Source organism: Pongo pygmaeus, chromosome 9, assembly GCF_028885625.2.
Source record: "Pongo pygmaeus isolate AG05252 chromosome 9, NHGRI_mPonPyg2-v2.0_pri, whole genome shotgun sequence".
In the NCBI taxonomy this organism is placed as follows: domain Eukaryota; kingdom Metazoa; phylum Chordata; class Mammalia; order Primates; family Hominidae; genus Pongo; species Pongo pygmaeus.
Window position 1 is genome coordinate 90,479,852 of NC_072382.2, and position 21,052 is coordinate 90,500,903.

Consider the following 21,052-nt stretch of genomic DNA (forward strand, 5'->3'; position numbering starts at 1 on the left):
TTATGTGAAAAAGTATTTGGTCTATCTCCAAAACTGGGGAAAAAATAAACTCACAGTTTGGAAGTTTAAGAAAATCCATTAATATATACAACTTATAGCATAAATGACTTCATGTACATAAAAATGCTCTGTATATACTATATCTATGTATATAAGCAGATATATATATACATACAAACTATAGAACTATAAGCCATCTTTAATGGGGAAAATATCACATGACCTCAATCCCTACTGCCAACTGGGTTACAGCACAAAATATCAACAAATGTGAATAAACCATAAGATCTTAGTCCATAATTACTATAGAGAAATACTACTTTTTACATAAAATTTAAAAATCCAATGAATAAAAAACTGGAAGTTGGCAAACAAAATTGGAAGTTGGCAAACAAAATTGGAAGTTGGCAAACAAAAGATATAAAGGTAAAAAAAACTTTATATCTTAAAGATCATAGTTATATAGGACATTGTATTTATTAACATATTGAAAATATGTAAATATTATGGAGGAGAAGAATTTGGATTCCATCTAACAGAGATCTAATTTTTCAATAATATTTTTCACCCCATATATTTAAGTGAAAAATTGAAGAACTAACAAGTGAAATAAAACAAATCAGGAGAGCTGGGTCTGAGTATGCTCGATCACGCCTGCAAACCCAGCACTTAGGGGCTGAGGTGGGAGGATTACTTGAGGCCAGACTTTTGAGACCAGCCTGAGCAACACAGAAAGACCATGTCTCAAAAAAATAAAATAAAATAAAATAAGAGGCATGGGTTTTTTTCTTTCAGAATTTTTAGCCACAGAGATGCACAAAGACCCTCAACAAAAATGTGCTAGTCTACAATATAATCAAAATAGTTAAGATTTAAAAGCTAATTCCTTTGGCATGGGAATCAATATACTAGTTGCCATAATAACTAATTACCTAGATAAGACTAAATATAAATGATAGTTACAAAATGACAGTCCAAGTTATAGTTAAACAAATTTAGAGATTATCCTTTATTGTCATCTGTAATGCCTTGATACTTGAGGAAAATTGGAAGAGCCTAGAAGGACAACACATTCCTAGCTTAAACTAATTAATGCAATTCAGCTTCATCCAGTAAATACTGAGTGAGTGATATGTGAAAGGGATTCCCTGCATAAAGATGGTTAATAAACACTCCTATCCCCAAAACCACTATAGTTTACCTAGAATATGGCACAATGTTCTATTTTATTTTTCTTTTTTGGGTTGGAACTCACAGATACATAAGGAGGTTAGAGAAGAGAACTCAGTGTTGCCCTGTCACAATGAGCAACACCAGGAAGAACTCAGCCAGAGCCCACAGAGGGAGCATTTAGACCCAGTCCTAGTCAAAAAGGAATTGCCCATTCCGGCAGTCAAAACGTAAGTCCCAGCAAGCCTTGCCATTTTGGGCTAAAGTGCTCTGGGATTGTAAATAAACTTGAAAGGCAGTCTAGGTTTAAAGGACTGAAATTCCTTGCAAGTCCTGGTGCTGTGCAGGGCTCACAGCCAGTGAGTGACGTGGGGGGCACACACCCCAGTGAGACACTAGCCAGAGCAGCCAAGAGAGTGCTTGCACCACCTCTCTACCAAGCCCAGGCAACACAGCTCACAGTTCTGGGAGAGACCTCTTCCTTCTTCTTGAAGGGAGGAGAGAGATGAATAAAGAGGACTTTGTCCTGCCTCTGGGATGCCAGCTCAGCCACAGTAGGATAGGGCCCTGGGCAGAGGCCTGAGGCCCTGATTCCAGGCACTAACTGTCGAATGACATTTCTAGACACACCCTAGGCAAGCAAGAAACTTGCTGCCTTGAAGAGAAGGACCCAGTCCTGGCAAGATTAATCATCTTCTGCCTAAAGAGCCATTGGCCCTTGAATAACCAGCAGTGGTACCCAGGCAGTACTCGCCATGGGCCTTGGGTGAGACTGAGAGATGTTCTGGCTTTAGGTGTGACCCAGCAAATTCCCAACTGTGGTTGTTATGGAGAGGGACTCCTTCTGCATGAGAAAAGGAAAGGGAAGAGTGAATGGGACTTTGTCTTGCAGGTTACATACCAATTCAGCCACAGTGGGGAGCACCAAGCAAGGTTCCCTGATTCCAGGCATTGGCTCTCAGATGACATTTCTTGACACTCCCTGGGCCAGAGGGGAATGCATTATCCTGAAGTAAAAGTCCCAGGCCAGGAAGCATTCACTACAACCTGACTGAGGAGCCCTTGGGCCTTGAATGAACATAGGCAGTAGCTATGCAGTACCTCACTGTGGGCCTGAGGTGGGTTATATTTGTTGCAAGCCTCACTGTAACCACAAATCAGAAAACATACAACAAATACATAAAAAATAGAAAAAGAAGAAATTGAAACATACCCCCAGAGAAAATCACCTTCACCAAAAGGAAGACAGGATGGAAGGAAAGAAGAAAGAGAAGACCACAAAACATTCAGAAAGCAGATAAGAAAATGGTACAAGAAAGGCCATACTTATCAGCAATAACATAGAATGTCAATGAACTAAACTGTCCAATCAAAAGACATACAGTGGTTGAATGGAGAAACAAAAAGACCCAACAATCTGCTGGTTACAAGAAACACACTTCACCTATGAAGATACACATAGACTGAAAATAAACAGATGGAAAAACATATTCCATGCCAATGGAAACCAAAAAGAAAGAGGAGAAGCTATACTTAATATCAGACAAAATAGATTTCAAGACAAAAACCATAAGAAGAGACCAAAAAAATCATATTGTGATAAAGGGGTCAATTCAGCAACATGATATAACAATTGTAAATATATATACAGCCAAAACTGCAGCACACAAAAACGTAAAGCAAATATTATTAGGGCTAAAGAGAGAGAGAGACTTAAATACAACAATAGCTGGAGATTTCAACGTTCCACTTTTAGCATTGGACCGATCTTTCAGACAGAAAATCAACAAATAAACATCAGACTTAATCTGCACTATAGAACAAATGGACCTAATAAATATTTACAGAACATTTTATCCAATGGCTGCAGAACACAGATTCTTCTCCTCAGCACATGGGTCATTCTCGAGGATCATATGTTAGGTAACAAAAATGTCTCAAAACATTCAAAAACTTGAAATAATATCAAGCACCTTTCCTGACCACAATGTAATAGAACTAGAAATCAATAAGAGGAATTTTGGAAACTATACAAATACACAGAAATTTTACAATATACTCCTGATAGCCAGTGAGTCAATGATGAAATTATTGAGGAAATTTTAAAACTTTTTGAAATGCATGATAAAGGAAATACAACATACCAGAAGAATGAAACTAGATCTCTATCTCTTCCTAAATTAAAAAAATCAAAATTCATTGAAGACTTAATCTAAGACCTGAAACTATGAAACCTCTAAAAGAAAACACTAGGGAAACTCTCCAGGACATTGGACTGGGCAAAGATTTCTTGAGTAATATCCCACAAGCACAGAAAATCAAAGCAAAAATAGACAAATGGAATTACATCAAATTAAAGAGCTTCTGCACAGCAAAGGATACAATCAACAAAGTAAAGATCTAACCCAAAGAATGGGGGAAAATATTTGCAAACTATCCAACTGACAAGAGATTAATCACCAAAATATATAAATAACTCAAATAGCTCTGTAAGAAAAAAATCTAATAATCAGATTTAAAAATGGGCACCATATCTAAATTGACATTTCTCAAAAGACATACAAATAGCAAACAGGTATATGAAAAGGTGCTCAACATCACATCATCAGATAAATGCAAAGTAAAACTACAATGCAATATTATCTCACCACAGTTAAAATGGCTTATATTAAAAACACAGGCAACAACCAATACTGGTGAGAACATGGAGAAAAGGGAACCCTCATATACACTGTTGGTGGGAATGTAAGTTAGCATAATCCTTTTGGAGAAAAGTTTGGAAGTTCCTCAAAAGACTAAAAACAGAACTACCATATAACCCAGCAATCCTATTGCTAGGTATATACCCAAAAGAAAAGAAATCAGTATATTGAAGAGATATCTGCACTTGCATGTTTATTGTAGCACTATTCACAATAGCCAAGATTTTGAAGCAACCTAAGTATCCATCAACAGATGAATGGATAAAGAAAATGTGCTACATATAACAGTGGTATACTATTCAGCCACAAAAAGGAGATCCTCTCATTTTCAACGACGTGGGTGGAACTGAGGTCATTGTGTTAAGTGAAACAAGCAAGGCACAGAAAGACAAACTTCACACGTTCTCACTTATTTGTGGGAGCTAAAAATGAAAACTGAACTCGTGAAGACAGAGAGTAGAATGACGATTACCAGAGGCTGCGAATGAGATGGGGAGAAGCGGGGATGAATATTGGTTATAAAAATATAATTAGATGACTAGAGTCAACAATAATGTACATTAAAAAATAATGAAAACAGTACAATTTGTATGTAACACAAAGAAAAGATAAATATTTGAGATTATGAATATCTTATTTATGCAAATGTGATCATTACACATTGTATGCCTGTATCAAAATATCTCATGTATCCCATAAACATATATGCCTACTATGTATTCATAAAAATTAAAAATAGAAAAGTTTTTTAAATGGAGAACATTACATAGACAACAATAAAAATATATGTGTATATATATGTGTGTGTATAGTGTCAATTTTATGAACAATAGCTAATATTTATCTTCTAATAGGCCTGGGAGATACAATTATTTTTCTTTATTGCACAAATCAGGAAGCTCTATAGAAAACTGATTTGTCTAAGATAAGTGATCTTCTAGGAATCAATCCTGTTTCTTCACTACTATAACCCAGGGCATTTGTTTCACTATATTTAAAGTCAAAATACCAAAATGTGTGGGATAGCGAAACTATGGTAATTCACAAATTGCATGTTTACTTGGGTTCGTTTATGTATTTACTTTGGAATTCCATTATCAAATTCATCCCTCACATTTGAATAATAACTTGATGGGTAATCTAATATTTAGAGAAAATTCATAGCAAAATTCTAAAAGGTATGGGTTTTGGAAATCTGTGGACTTAATTGATTTTTCTGTATGATGAATAATGTCTTTTCCCCATTGCTTTCTTTGCTATGTTTTGACTTAATCCTTTTATAAAGACACACTGGCAATAAAATACTGATAAGAATATCTCTTCCACAGCATTTTTATCTGCTCCAGTCTAAATCCTAGTCTTCTTCTTTGTTATTTTCAGGTTACATGGGAGAATTCTGGCAAGTAAAGTATCACATAAATATAATTTTATTATTAGATTTATTATAAAGTGATTACATTATATTATAAAGTTATCATATTATTACCTATCTTAACAAGGTCAAACATTTTAGGAAACATTTATCAGGCAGCACCATAAATAAGCCATTTTCTTCTTACTCCATTTTCTGGGAGCTAGTTAGATTTCACCTTCAAAACCTTGAAATCTATGTACCCTGAATCAAAATTGAACTTCTTATTCAAAACAGGCAAACATATATATATATATATATACTCACCAACTTACATGGATAAATAGAAAAATATATCCTAGATTTTTACATGACATAAATATTTTTCATTCATAAGCAAGGGTACTTTCTAAATGACGAATAAATAATTCAATAACTCAAGAAAAGGGTAGAAGTTAAATTCAGGGGTCAAACTTCATGGGCTCAATCTTAGTTTTTTCAGTTATTAGCTGTGTGACTTTGGACAGTTATTTAATCTAATCTTTCATGCTTCAATTCCCCATCTGTAAAATAGAAATGATAGAAGAACTTATAGTACTGTGCATATTAAAAACAAACAAAAAATTAATGTGTGTGTGCGTGTGTGTGTGTGTAAAGTGCTAAGAATAGTCCCTGTCACATATTCAACATTATCTAAAACTAGAGAATTATTTGAATAGTATAATTATTATCCTCTAAAATGATAATGCAATTGTTAAGTTGTTCATTATATTTGTCAAGTTCTCTTTCCAGTAGCCTTCATGGAAGAAAAAAATGCCCCAATGGCTTTTATTTTTCCCACAATGCAGTGTTTCTAACTCTAAATAAAACTGAAGCAGGCTATATAAAATGTGTCAAAGTGATATTAGATATTATAGCTCTTTGGTTAAAATCTAGCTTTAAAAACTTCAGTTCCATATTTTTTGAAACATTTTTGACCACACAAACTTTAGGGTATCTAATGAAAGTTGAGAAACTTGTTTTATATAAAAATATACAAATGTGTCTCAAAATTAAACATATACTTAAATATGCAGATAGATGTGTGTATGTATTTCAGGAATTAATGAATCCCTGAATCCATTCAATGAGTCCTAGGGATTATGGAGCCATGTTAAAAACACCTATCCTATGGAAGGAGAAGTAGAATTTTGTGATAGAAATAATGGGCACCAAACTGATAACGAGTATGCCAGACTCATTAGAAACTAGGCATCTAGGAAGTATTAGAACAGGTCATCTGTATCAGTGACAGAGAGTTTATAAAAGATTTTACCCACTGTCATGAACACCCAAATCCTCAGCCTTCTAATGACCATGGTAGTGGACATCTATTTATAATCTCTAAAGTGAGACAAAGCTAGGCAAACCTACAGTGTGTATTATTTGAAGGTTGTTTCTCAAACACACACGCAGAGCCCCTATTCAAGGTAAGGACTCCTTTTGTGGCTCTAGCTCAAAGTCTACATTAAAACAGTGCATTAGCCTCTCTTAAAACTTTCCCCACTGCCTAGGAATAGGTAGAATACCTATATGACCTGGTTTTTCTATAGCCACTGCTGAATTATCAATAGCATCCCCATTCATTCTCAAAAGTATCTGGTTTGGACAATAAATTACAAAGTCACTGCAAATGTACAGGCAAGAAATGGGAAACTGAAAAGAATGTAGAGGAAAGTAAAAATTTACTCCCTCAGTACTAGAACAGGATTGTTTAAAATACAACTTGTGGGCCTTCCATTCAAAATGCAATTTGACTTTCTAAGAGGAGCAAGTGCCTCCCACCAGTAGCAAGATGACCAAGCTTTTCCCTCTGCCACATCAGTGTGGGTGAAGGAAGACTTCCACGAAAGTGGCTTCTAAAAGAGGAGATACTTGGGTATCAGCAGTCCTTAACGCTTCACTGCATTGCACAAATATCTCTATCCCCTAACAGTATATCCTTAATGTCCTTCTTCTGAGGCCCGAGGCCATAATAGAGGGAGGTTATTTTCCAGTCAGCACAATAAGCCGACCCCCACAATATCTGTCTAACCCTGGTTAACGTCTTGAGTCTAAACTCCTGTGATGCTCCCCGTTAAACTATCTGCCTATGACACTGCCGGGGGCTCATTAATGTCACTGTTGACAAAGCCTGCCCACTGTGTTCCCCTGGCATAAAGAATAAATGTTTTTAAAAACATGCACATAAAAATACTCCTTTTAGATTTCCTAGAAAAAAAAATGATTCAAGTAGAATATAAATCATGCTCTATGATTAACTCTTGCTAACAAGTAGTACCAAATGGCAAAGAGCTCTGCTTAAAAGAATAATTCAGGTATCATTCATATAATAAAAAGATCTGAGAAGTGCAGCAGAGCTAGCACAAAAAAATATTTACACTATTAATGTGCTGTCATTGCCATCCAAACATTTGAGGAGGACCTTCCCCTCTATCATTTCCAGAATTATCACATTATAGTCTCTCTCACTCACTTAAATAAAGACATAAAATACAATCACCACCCACAAAGCACTCTCCAAGCTAAAGCCAGTGGGAGTGTTGACTATGGAAAGATTGCAGAAGCTAAGGTGCCAAATCTCATTTACAATGCATTCCCTCCACATTTCTTCAAAAGGAGCTGGGTTAGGCTCTTAAGCAGAGGCTCTGTGACATTCATAATTTATTTTCCCTCCAATATCCTTTTTATCAGTAAGTGAGAATAGCAGAGAATATGCATCTCCTTCTGAGTTTTTCAAAAGAAAATGAGGAAAGAGATACCAGTTCTATACATGTTTGGAAAGAGGAAATTGTTTTGTTTTGTTTTGTTTTCACCAGGTATCTTAGGAATTAAATATCTTTAATGCAAGCACACCAATAGTAACCTCCTAAAAAGGTATATTAAAAATTAAAACAAAAAATTCCTCAGGAGGAAGGCTTGTTTTGCAAAGATAAACCTTTATTGCTAAAAATCAATAGAATTTTAGAGACCTTAGAATATTATGATTGTTGCCATATCAAGGAATATTCCTTTGAGCTGTTAAGTAGTTTTCAGTATGTTCAACAAATTACTTTGCTGATAAGAAAATCTGGGCTTTTCAAAAGTGTTGTGTCTTTATCAAAAAACCTGATTTTTCAAAGTTAAATGTGGAGTGTCATTCTTACAAAGCTATTAGTATTGGTACTAGTATAATTTGTTCTTATTAACATTTATTATGTCTATATTCTGCCTACTTTGCTGCATTACCTTATTTAAACCCAAGACAACAATATGATAAAGTGATTTTATTAATCCCATTTAATTGCTAACAACAAGCAAGGACAAATTATCTGCCAAGCTCATACAGGTATAAAGTGATATATCTTTTAACCTCTATGCTGTATTAACATCTTGGAGAAGAAAATTAATGTATTTTAAATACATATTTTAACACTGAAAAGAAACACCTAGTTTAGTGTACATGAAATGTCATCTTTTGAGGGTGGCATGCAACGATTTATAAATGAAGAGAATTGCTAAAATATACAACAAGAATGAAAACCAGGTTAAGCCAAGAGCACAGATAATCATGGAACAAAAAATTTGGGTTCTAAATAATACCGATTGCAATATTTGTAGCGAAGAAAGTAAGACTTTCACTCTGCCAAAATCAGATCACATACTCCAAGAACATTTAGTTTGGTGGAAGTTTTAAAAGGGATACAGAGAAGTGTTGCCAAACGGGTGCCAGCATAACTTAGTGGTTAAGAATGTGAATTGTGGTACCTGATACCTGGGTTAAAACTGGAAATCTACTTACTAGCCATGGCCCTCAGCAACTTATCTCTCACTGTTCCTATTCTCTCAGCTGAACATTGAGAATAATAATAATAAATTTACAGGGTTGTTAGGAGGATTTAATGAGAGCAAATGTTAGTAAAAGAGAAACATTCAATTAATATTAATTGTTAATATATTCAAAGAGACAGTTCAGAAAATTGAGATCTGAAATATCACAATGTAAGAAACAGATGAATAGAATTTGGAAAAGTGGGCAACTTAACTTCCATGGCCTCCAGAATCACAGACTTTTAATAGCTAGACAGAAATTACAGTAAAATAATTCCAACCAAAAAGAAAGAACATCGTGAGAATTAGAACTTCCCCTAAGACAAAATGGACATCTTCAAAATTAGGCATTGACTTAGTAGATCTATTGTAGAGGAGCTTAAAAGAGGCTTGATCAAGATATCTTTTCAGCTTCCTTTAAAATTTAAGATTCTATGAAAAAAAAAAAAACCTTAGAAAATCATATGAAGCAACTTCTCGTACTGTAAAAGTCTGCTTAGGTAGAAAAACCAGTCAACAATGTCTAATCACCTCATCTTTGAAGCCTAATATTTTCTAAAATTTCTAGCCCACACTGATAATTCTCTGAATTGCTAGCATTCATGTAAATAACACACGAATGTTTACATTTTAAACATACGCAGTTTTATAATATGTCTAGCTTTTCCAATTGATTTTTCAAAATTCCAGATCAATGATCAATGTTGGATGACTAGAGATCACGCAATATATTGCTCTTCTTTACCTTATGGTACTTACCACATTGATGGACAGAGAAGTTAATGCTAAGCAAATAGTGATTTTCTGTTCAGACCTAAAGCATACTGTTGAACAGAAATTTCAATATAAATCCAAGAAATTTACTTTGAACAACTGTACTTTATTTATATAACCAAAAGTTGAAGAACAAAGTTATCTAGGTATTTCAGAAGTAAAAATATGCCTGTTTCCAACATTTGCACAAATAAATAGACTTAATTATAAGCCAATCCTTCATCAATATAGATTTTTTTTAATTTTGAGAAAATGGTAAAATGTTATCAGTAGTAACATTTCTCATACGAGAAGCATATCTATGTTGCTTTTTAAAAAATTAAATTTCCTGGAAAAAATGTGCACTGTAGAATGCTTATTGTATTATGTATGGGTTGCATGACATGTTTCAAAGTTAGAATAATTGCTTTCTTCATTTCTACCTATAATAAATAAATACATATTAATTTAGTTTAATAATTGATTGATTATATATAATGCATCCTATAGATGCCTACTATTTCTCTGTATAAATTAAAGTCACTTTCTGTGATGCTTGTTCTATAAAAGTAAAAATCAAAATTTCAATATGCATTCCTTTTACTTCCAAAAAAGTAAAGAACTCTCAATGTAATCCTCCTCCTTAAAAAGAAGTCTGTTTGAACTGCTGATCCTTCAAAAAAAATTGACACTATTTTGATTTACAAAGAAATAGTTTTTTTCAGAGTTTTAATTTAGTAAAACATAAAGGTAAAATAATATATAATTATACTAATAAATGATTGCATTTTTCTTTTGTATATCTATCTGATATAGATACATAGATGAATAGACAGATCACAATCTCAAAGAAGTCAAAATAAAGGCATTTAAACAAATACTAAGATCAAATTCTCAGAAGTACAGACCTCTCCAAAAAAATAGAGCTCTGTTGTAAAAACTTAGGAGTTTCTGAATCAGAATGCCTAGGTTTGAATCTAGGATCCATCAGTTAAGTAAACTTCAGCAAGTTACTTAATCTTTCTAAACATCAGTGTTCCCACTTCTGAAAGAGGTTTAACAATATTATTTATTCTCATAAATGTCTGAGCATTTAATAACAAAGTATCAGAAGCATTTTGAATTTATACTTAGCATATAGTAAGCATTATGTAACTATTTTAGATTACTGTTATTATCATTAGTAGTATCTGGTTATTCATAGTCCTCTTAAGGAGCATAGCCCTGGACAGGTAACCAGTCCCATTTAAAGAGCAGAATGTAAAGCAGACTTTGCTCTACCAAGGGCTTTCTTGGTGCCCTGAGGGTCCAGAGAATTAGTTATAATGTGTGGCCATGTTTCCAGTGCTCTACAACTATGTGTTCTAGAACCTTGGTACTGAACAAAGCTAACCAGGACATATGGGATAAACCCATTTGATACTGCTGTCTTAACCAGCAGTCTCCAAAATCAGGGGAAAAAAAACCAAAGCAACATTTTGAATATGTACCCTGAAATAAATATATCAACAATGTAAATGACCCACTGTACTGATAAATTACATTATAAAACATTCTGAAGAAAGAACTAAACAAAGGTCTGAACGTTTCTTCAAACTGTTTGCCTGGAAATATTTCAGGTTAAGAAAAATAGGGAACGTCAGCTGTGTTACCAGCAACATTGTTTATTATCGGTGAAATGCATCTGGACCGAAAGGACTGTGATTGAACCATGAAATCATTTTGGGCCTCACAGACGTCAGCCTCCTTGTGTACAGTGTGTTCTTGATCCCAAGGGCATCCCTTGAGGGGACCTACACTGTTCCCAAGACACAGGTTCCTGTGGAGTAGGAATGAGCCTTACCCAATGCAAGGTAGACCATGCCTACCCACATGGGCTTCTTATCTTAAAACAGAGTTGCTACATGAAGGAGTGGGGGTAAATGCTTCTAAGCAACTATAGGGACTCCTACTTAATAAGCACCTGGCATTATCCTGTTGACATTCTGTGTGTCCTGCCCTGTATCCTGCTAAACCAAGTAAACCTGCTGCCAGACCTATTATGTCATGCAGGTGTGAATGTCACGCCAAAGCCACCAAGTTCACTGCTGGTGGCCATACATACATATGCATATACAAAAATACATTATTTTCTTCATCTCTCTTCATGTATTGTTTTAAGCATCATGCTTTTGAGTACACTGCTTGGGTACACATACTTTCGGAATACTTTAGGTATACTCTTTGTAATAAGCTTAGGATACATTATTTTTTCACTTTATGAATTTTTTTCCTTTGGTGATTTTGACAAATCCTTTTCTTTGGTTATTTTAAATCTTTGGCTCTCTCTGCAAGTATTACTTCCTGTAGAACTTTTAAAATGAAAAACTGGAAATTCCGTTGTCGTAAATCTTGCTTTAGCAGGACAGTTTCAGGAAATACAAATACTAAAATATATTCCTGATGTTCTTCATTCTTAAATTTTTTCCTTTAGAAGATATTAGGATATATCCATAGGAAGATTTAGAAACTAAAAGGTTGTGGGAGAAGTAATTCTAGCTTTTAAATTTAGTATACTTTATACTGGTTTTGTTACAATATGCTATGCTAAAAATAGAACTATTTCTTCCATTCTAGACACTATCCTCAATTCCACTCTTGACACTGTCCTCAATAGTGGAGAAACTATTTCTTCCACTCTTGACACTTTTACCACCTCCTATGAAATTTCCTATAGAATTGTCTTTCATTAACCCATTTTGGGGCACAAATGGTTTTAAATACATATATGTATAAACTTACCCTGAAACATGCAACGTCAGCAGCATGTAGAAGACAAAGAAGAGGTTATGAGTATACCAGAAGATATCATAGTTAGAAACTCTGCAAAAACAAATACACTCATTTTAATGCTACTTTACATTCCATTTTACTAAAAATATCAAAAATACCATGTATCATTTCAAACATCTCACAATTTAAGAAAGCTAAAATACGAGTACATCATATTCATCTACTAATACCAAAGTATTAACACACTATATAGAGAGAACTGACAAAAATTATGAGTAAGATTTTATCATTTTGTAAGTTCGTTGTATTTCAAATAAAGACACATGGAAATAATAAAATTAAGTTGTTTATTTTCAAGTTATTATGATACAAGGCTAAGAAGCAGATAGTAGTCTGCTAATATGTACATTGGCTATTACTTTATCAATATTCTTAATTTTCAAATAATTTCCAAAACAACCAAAGCTCCTCTTTCAATACATATTTTGAGAGTAGTTCAAGGAAAACTCAAAAAGAGATAAATGAAGTAGATGATGACCAAAGTGTTATATTTTTTCCTGGACAGCGTAACAAGAATGATACCTCAATGTTACTGCTCTGGGGGAGGACAAAGACACTGAAAAGACAGGGAATGATAAGCATAATCTACAGAATGTTTGAGAGAAGTAAAAGAGAAACAGTCATTTTACTTCATATGTCCAGGGTGGATTTCATATATTAGAATCTTGGAAGTAGAGGGCAGATATTTACAAAAGCTTCCTAGATGAATCTGATGCTTCTCATAGACTCTTAGAGAAACCCTTATTTAAGCAGCAAGCAATTGCTTTACATTTACTCCACTCATAGTATTTGCTATCATAAACAATATCATTACCATCCCTTGCAACATATACAAAGTTCTGATTTTTTTTTTTTTTTTTTTTTTTTTTTTTTTTGAGATGCAGTCTTGCTCTGTTGCCCAGGCTGGAGTGCAGTGCTGCAATCTCAGCTCACTGCAACCTCCACCTTCTGGTTTCAAGTGATTCTCCTGCCTCAGCCTCCTGAGTAGCTGGGATTACAGGCGCTCGCCACCATGCCCAGCTAATATTTGTATTTTTGTAGATATAGGGTTTCACCATGTTGGCCAGGCTGGTCTCGAACTCCTGACTTCGTGATCCACCTGCCTCAGTCTCCCAAAGTGCTGGGATTACAGGCATAAGCCACAGTGCTTGACTCTCTGATTCTTTTTAAAATCAAAACCATTAGAATTTGAATTGCAAAATAAAGGGATACACACTTGTAATGCTTTTAATACACACTGCCAATTGCCCTCTAAAAATATATTTATTAATTACAAACCCAACAGTAGGCTAGGAGTGCCTGTTTCCCAAAAACTCAGACTAAATTTTGTAAGTTTTCATTATTTTTTATAAGTAGGATGGGGTATTATTTCATATGTGTGTTACTCACTTTTAATTCTTCTGTGACCTTTCTGTTCAAAATCATTACCCATTTCTATAGAGTATTTTTAATTAATATGTGTAATTTAGCTAGACCTACATTTGCTTAAACTTTACTTTCCTCATAAGCTTGTAATGTCACCTTTATTATCTAGTAGGTTCTTATATATTGCAAGGTCATTTACAGAGCTTTTTACTGACTTTGTCCCTTGGTTCAATGTGTTAGTCATTTTTGCAAGTAAGTCCCATTCTCTTTTAAGTTACTGAAGTTTAATCATTTTAATGTTTAGTAAGGCACATCCCTCCTTTTACTCCTCTTTTGAAATATGTACTTGGATGTACCCCAGACAAACTTTGGAATCACTTTGCTAAATTAAAAAAACAAACAAAATAACCTGTCTGAGAATGTTATTGAAATCGCAAAACTCCTTAAAAAAAAAAAAAAAAAAGAAAAGAAACACTGAGGGGTCAGGCATGTTGGCTAATGCCTGTAATCCAACACTTTAAAAGGCAGAGGCGGAAGGAGTACTTGAGCCCAGGAGTTTGAGAACAGCCTGGACAACATATTGAAACCTTGACTTTACAAAAAAAAAAAAAAAGAAAAGAAAAGAAAAGAAAATTACGCATGGTGGTGTGTGCTCATGATCCTAGCTACTAGGGAGGCTGAAGTGGGAGGATCACTTGAGCCTGGGAGGTCAAGGTTGGGGCTGCAGTGAGCTGTAATCTTATCACTGTATTCCAGCCTGGATGAGAGAGAAAGACCCTGTCTCAAAAAATAATCTAATAATTAAGGAAGAACTATATCTTTATAGTATACAGCCTTTATTCAAATCTCCACGTTTCTCTCAGTGAACATATTTCCTTAGTCTCCAGATATTACATGTTTTGCTGCAATTTTGAGTGGTATATTTTTATTTTATTCAATTTTTCAAACTAATTATAGTTAACAGAAGGATTATTTTTATATTTGCTCTATATTTAATTACCTTTTTAAACTCTTTTACTCGGTGTTAACACCAAATTTTTCCATAATTCTCTTGGATTCTCTTAGAAACCTAATAATTACCATTATTTCCAGAAAAGTAGATATCTACTTTTCTGGAAATAATGGTAATTTATTGTTGCATTTTTTCTAATAATTCCAAATGTTTCATTTTTTACTATATGTAAATATTGGTAGAATTAAAAATACTTTTGCTTTTTTCCTGATTTTCTTAGAAATACATCTAGTGTTTCACTGTTGAGTATAACCCCAATTCTGGCTTTTACATTTTTTAATTCTACAATGGAAATAATTTTAATTTTTAGCTTATTTACTCTGATTATTGTAAGTCAAAATTTGAGTTCATATTAGTAACTGCCATTTTAAAATCAATTGAGATGAGAAAATGTATTGCTGTCATCTGATAATAGGATACATTAATTATTTTAATAGATTGACCCATATTGAACTCTCCTTGAATTAGGAGGCTACATTTCACTATCAGAAATCAAACACTGGGGACTTATTTATTCACTTGATTTGTCTAATGCTTTAGTTTCTTACTGGTAAAAAGAAAAGGTAAAATAAAAGAGGTATCTGTCTCCACGATTCATTTAAGAATTTCATGAGTCTAACGATAATACAGAAAAGCAAATAGGTGTTATAATCTTGTTTAAACAAATTTTAAACAAAGCATAAAAAACACTGAAGATTAAGAAGTGCTTAAATTGTTTATGAGAGCAAATGTAAAAGTTCAGCTCAGGATAGAAGCTGATCTTTTTATTCCATTTGACAAAACTATACCTCAAGGATTTTAAAATAAGTATGTCACATGCTTTAATTTTCCTTCAAGAATTCCTAAAATTGAAAAAGTGAGTTTTTTTAATGATTCCTCTATCTAAATAAAATAAAATTGCTCCCCACAAAATCGGCACTCTCATGTACTAATGTTAGTGAGTTGCCTTTCTGTACACCAATTTTTCATTCTTATGAAGAGGTTTAAAAGTGTTCTTACAATTTCACTCAGCTATTCTACATCTAAAAATTTTTCCTTAGGACATCATTGAAAAAGCATGCAAAGACTTATGGATGGGGGTGTTTGTTTCAAAATTGAAATACCAAAAAAAAAAAAAAAAACTACCCAAAACATTTAGTAATAGGGGTCTGGGAAAATAACGTATAAAGACCTATATTGCGATGTGCTGTGCCATCAGTAAAGAGAATAATAACAGAATATTTATTAATGTAAAAAATGTTCGTAATATAAATTTAGGCAAAAAGCAAATTAAAAGTAATACTCTAATATGGTCCTATTTTGGTAAAATACATAGGTATATAAGTGAGAAAAAAATGATTTAGGGGTAGGAGGAGGGGAATTAGTGAAGAAAAGCAAGAAGGATTTAATCTATAAAAATACACTACATATGTACAGTATTAATCTTTGGGTAGTGGGTAGACTTGTGAAATTTTAGGGTGTGTGTATGTGTGCACACAAAGGTTAAAAAGTACAAAGTCAGTTTCATTTAAGTATATTATTTGACAATTACTTTCAAAGCTTATATATATATACATTTCTGTGTTTTTGTTAAATTTCACATCTCAAGTAGAACAACTGGAGATTCTTGAAGACTAGAGGAAATACATGTTACATTCCTTTTTTTGCTTTCTTTAACTAAAAAGTTTATTCAGAAGCATCAACACTATAAATATTCTGAAAAACTGAATGTGTCCATCAGAAAGGACATGTGAAAGTGCTCCTGAAAATGTATATCTGATCTTGCTCAAAATCTCTTAACTATAACAATCAATATGAATGCAGATAATTTGTTATTTTAGCAGATGCAAACCAACACTTTCTCCAAAGTTTTGTATAGAATGTCAAGTTAATTTACAGCAAGACAAACTCATATCAGGAAAATAGCTTTAAAATAATTTTAACAAGGGTTCCAAGATGGCCGAATAGGAATAGCTCCAATCTACAGCTCTCAGCGTGAGCAACGCAGAAGATGGGTGATTTCTGCATTTCCAACTGAGGTACTGGGTTCATCTCACTAGGGCTTGTCAGACAGTGGGTGCAGGACAGTGGGTGCAGCCCACCGAGCATGAGCTGAAGCAGGGCAAGGCATCGCCTCACCTGGGAAGTGCAAGGGGTCAGGGAATTCCCTTTCCTAGCCAAGGGAAGCTGTGACAGATGGCACCTGGAAAATAGGGTCACTCCCACCCTAACACTGTGCTTTTCCAATGGTCTTAGCAAACAGCACACCAGGAGATTATATCCCACGCCTGGCTGGGAGGGTCCCAGACCCACGGAGCCTCGCTCACTGATAGCACAGCAGTCTGAGATGGAACTGCAAGGTGGCATCAAGGCTAGGGGAGGGGCGCCTGCCATTGCTGAAGCTTGATTAGGTAAACAAAGCGGCAGGGAAGCTCAAACTGGGTGGAGCCCATGACAGCCCAAGGAGGACTGCCTGCCTCTGTAGACTCCACCTCTGGGGGCAGGGCATAGCCAAACAAAAGGCAGCAGAAACCTCTGTAGACGTAAATGTCCCTGTCCGACAGCTTTGAGGAGAGTAGTGGTTCTCCCAGCACGGAATTTGAGATCTGAGAATGGGCAGACTGCCTCCTCAAGTAGGTCCCTGACCCCCGAGTAGCCTAACTGGGAGGCACTCCCCCGTAGGGGCAGACTGACAACCCACACGGCCGGGTAACCCTCTGAGACGAAGCTTCCAGAGGAACAATCAGGCAGCAACATTTGCTATTCAGCAATATTTGCTGTTCTGCAGCATCCACTGCTGATACCCAGGCAAACAGGGTCTGGAGTGGACCTCCAGCAAACTCCAACAGACCTGCAGCTGAGGGTCCTGACTGTTAGAAGGAAAACTAACAAACAGAAAGGACATCCACACCAAAACCCCATCTGTATGTCACCATCATCAAAAGCCAAAGGTAGATTTAAAAAACCACAAAGATGGGGAAAAGACAGCAGAAAAGCTGAAAATTCTAAAAATCAGAGTGCCTCTCCCACTCCAAAGGAACACAGATCCTCAATAGCAATGGAACAAAGCTGGACAGAAAATGACTTTTACAAGTTGACAGAAGAAGGCTTCAGACGGTCAAACTTCTCCGAGCTAAAGGAGGAAGTTCGAACCCATTGCAAAGAAGCTAAAAACCTTGAAAAAAAATTAGATGAATGGCTAACTAGAATAACCAGTGTAGAGAAGTCCTTAAATGGCCTGATGGAGGTGAAAACCATGGCACGAGAACTACATGATGAATGACAAGTTTCAGTAGCCGATTTGATCAACTGGAAGAAAGGTATCAGTGATTGAAGATCAAATGAATGAAATGAAGCAAGAAGAGAAGTTTAGAGAAAAAAGAGTAAAAAGAAATGAATAAAGCATCCAAGAATTATGGGACTATATGAAGAGACCAAAACTACGTCTGATTGGTATACCTGAAAGTGACGAGGGAGAATGGAACCAAGATGGAAAACACTCTGAAGGATATTATTCAGGAGAACTTCCCCAATCTAGTAAGGCAGGCCAACATTCAGATTCAGGAAATACAGAGAATGCCACAAAGATAGTCTTCAAGAACAGCAACTCCAAGACACATAATTGTCAGATTCACCAAAGTTGAAACGAAGGAAAAAATTTTAAGGGCAGCCAGAGAGAAAGCTCAGGTTACCCACAAACGGAAGCCCATCAGACTAACAGCAGATCTCTTGGCAAAAACTCTACAAGCCAGAAGAGAGTGGGGGCCAATATTCAACTTTCTTAAAGAAAAGAATTTTCAACCCAGAATTTCATTTCCAGCCAAACTAAGCTTAATAAGTGAAAGAGAAATAAAATCCTTTACAGACAAGCAAATGCTGAGAGATTTTGGCACAACCAGGCCTGCCCTACAAGAGCTCCTGAAGGAAGCACTAAACATGGAAAGGAACAACCAGTACCAGCCACAGCAAAAACACACCAAATTGTAAAGACCATTGATGCTAGGAAGAAACTGCATCAACTAACAAGCAAAATAACCAGCTAACATCATAACGACAGGATCAAATTCACACATAACAATATTAACCTTAAATGTAAATGGACTGAATGCTCCAATTAAAAGACACAGACTGGCAAATTGGATAAAGAGTCAAGACCCATCAGTGTGCTGTATTCAGGAAACCCATCTCACGTGCAGAGATGCACATAGGCTCAAAATAAAGGGATGGAGGAAGATCTACCAAGCAAATGGAAAACAAAAAAAAATCAGGGGTTGCAATCCTAGACTCTGATAAAACAGACTTTAAACCAACAAAGATCAAAAGAGACAAAGAAGGCCACTACATAATGGTAAAGGGATCAATTCAACAAGAAGAGCTAACTATCCTAAATATATATGCACCCAATACAGGAGCACCCAGATTCATAAAGCAAGTCCTTAGAGACCTACAAAGAGACTTAGACTACCACACAATAATAATGGGAGACTTTAACACCCCACTGTCAACATTACACAGATCAATGAGACAGAAAGTTAACAAGGATATCCAGGAATTGAACTCAGCTCTGCACCAAGCAGACCTAATAGACATCTACAGAACTCTCCACCCCAAATCAACAGAATACACATTCTTCCCAGCACCACATCGCACTTATTCCAAAACTGACCACATAGTTGGAAGTAAAGCTCTCCTCAGCAAATGTAAAAGAACAGAAATTATAACAAACTGTCTCTCAGACCACGGTGCAATCAAACTAGAACTCAGGATTAAGAAACTCACTCAAAACCGCTCAACTACATGGAAACTGAACAACCTGCTCCTGAATGACTACTGGGTACATAATGAAATGAAGGCAGAAATAAAGATGTTCTTTGAAACCAATGAGAACAAAGACACAACACACCAGAATCTCTGGGACACATTTAAAGCAGTGTGTAGAGGGAAATTTATAGCACTAAATGCCCACAAGAAAAAGCAGGAAAGATCTAAAATTGACACCCTAATATCACAATTAAAAGAACTAGAGAAGCAAGAGCAAACACACTGAAAAGATAGCAGAAGGCAAGAAATAACTAAGATCAGAGCTGAACTGAAGGAGATAGAGACACAAAAAATCCTTCAAAAAATCAATGAATCCAGGAGCTGGTTTTTTGACAAGATCAACAAAATTGATAGACTGCTAGCAAAACTACTAAAGAAGAAAACAGAGAAGAATCAAATAGATGCAATAAAAAATGATAAAGGGGATATCACCACTGATCCCACAGAAATACAAAACTACCATCAGAGAATACTATAAACACCTCTATGCAAATAAACTAGAAAATCTAGAAGAAACGGATAAATTCCAGGACACATACACCCTCCCAAGACTAAACCAGGAAGAAGTTGAATCCCTGAATAGACGAATAACAGGCTCTGAAATTGAGACAATAATTAAGAGCCTACCAATCAAAAAAAGTCCAGGATTAGACAGATTCACAGCCGAATTCTACCAGAGGTACAAGGAGGAGCTGGTACCATTCCTTCTGAAACTATTCCAACCAATAGAAAAAGAGGGAATACTCCGTAACTCATTTTATGAGGCCAGCATCTTCCTGATACCAAAGCCTGGCAGAGATACAACAAAAAAAGATAATTTTAGACCAATATCCCTGATGAATATCAATGCAAAAATCCTCGATAAAATACTGGCAAACAGAATCCAGCAGCACATCAAAAAGCTATCCACCAGGACCAAGTGGGCTTCATCTCTGGGATGCAAAGTTGGTTCAACATATGCAAATCAATAAACGTAATCCAGCATATAAACAGAACCAAAGACAAAAACCACATGATTATCTCAATAGATGTAGAAAAGGCCTTTGACAAAATTCAACAGCCCTTCATGCTAAAAACTCTCAATAAATTAGGTATTGATGGGACATATCTCAAAATAATAAGAGCTATTTATAACAAACCCACAGCGAATATCATACTGAATGGGCAAAAACTGGAAACATTCCCTTTGAAAACTGGCACAAGACAGGGATGCCCTCT

At 35.3% G+C, this 21,052-nt stretch overlaps 1 protein-coding gene across 9 annotated transcripts in view; it reads right to left on the reverse strand.

Annotated features, from left to right (window-relative positions):
• Window positions 1-21,052, reverse strand: part of NOX4 (NADPH oxidase 4) — a 168,500-nt gene that overhangs the window by 80,087 nt on the left and 67,361 nt on the right. For all 9 annotated transcript variants that reach the window (XM_063671315.1, XM_054439383.2, XM_054439384.2 and 6 more), the window contains one exon: window positions 12,607-12,687. In XM_063671315.1, coding sequence (XP_063527385.1) covers window positions 12,607-12,687 — 81 coding nt within the window. The remainder of the gene's footprint in view (window positions 1-12,606; window positions 12,688-21,052) is intronic.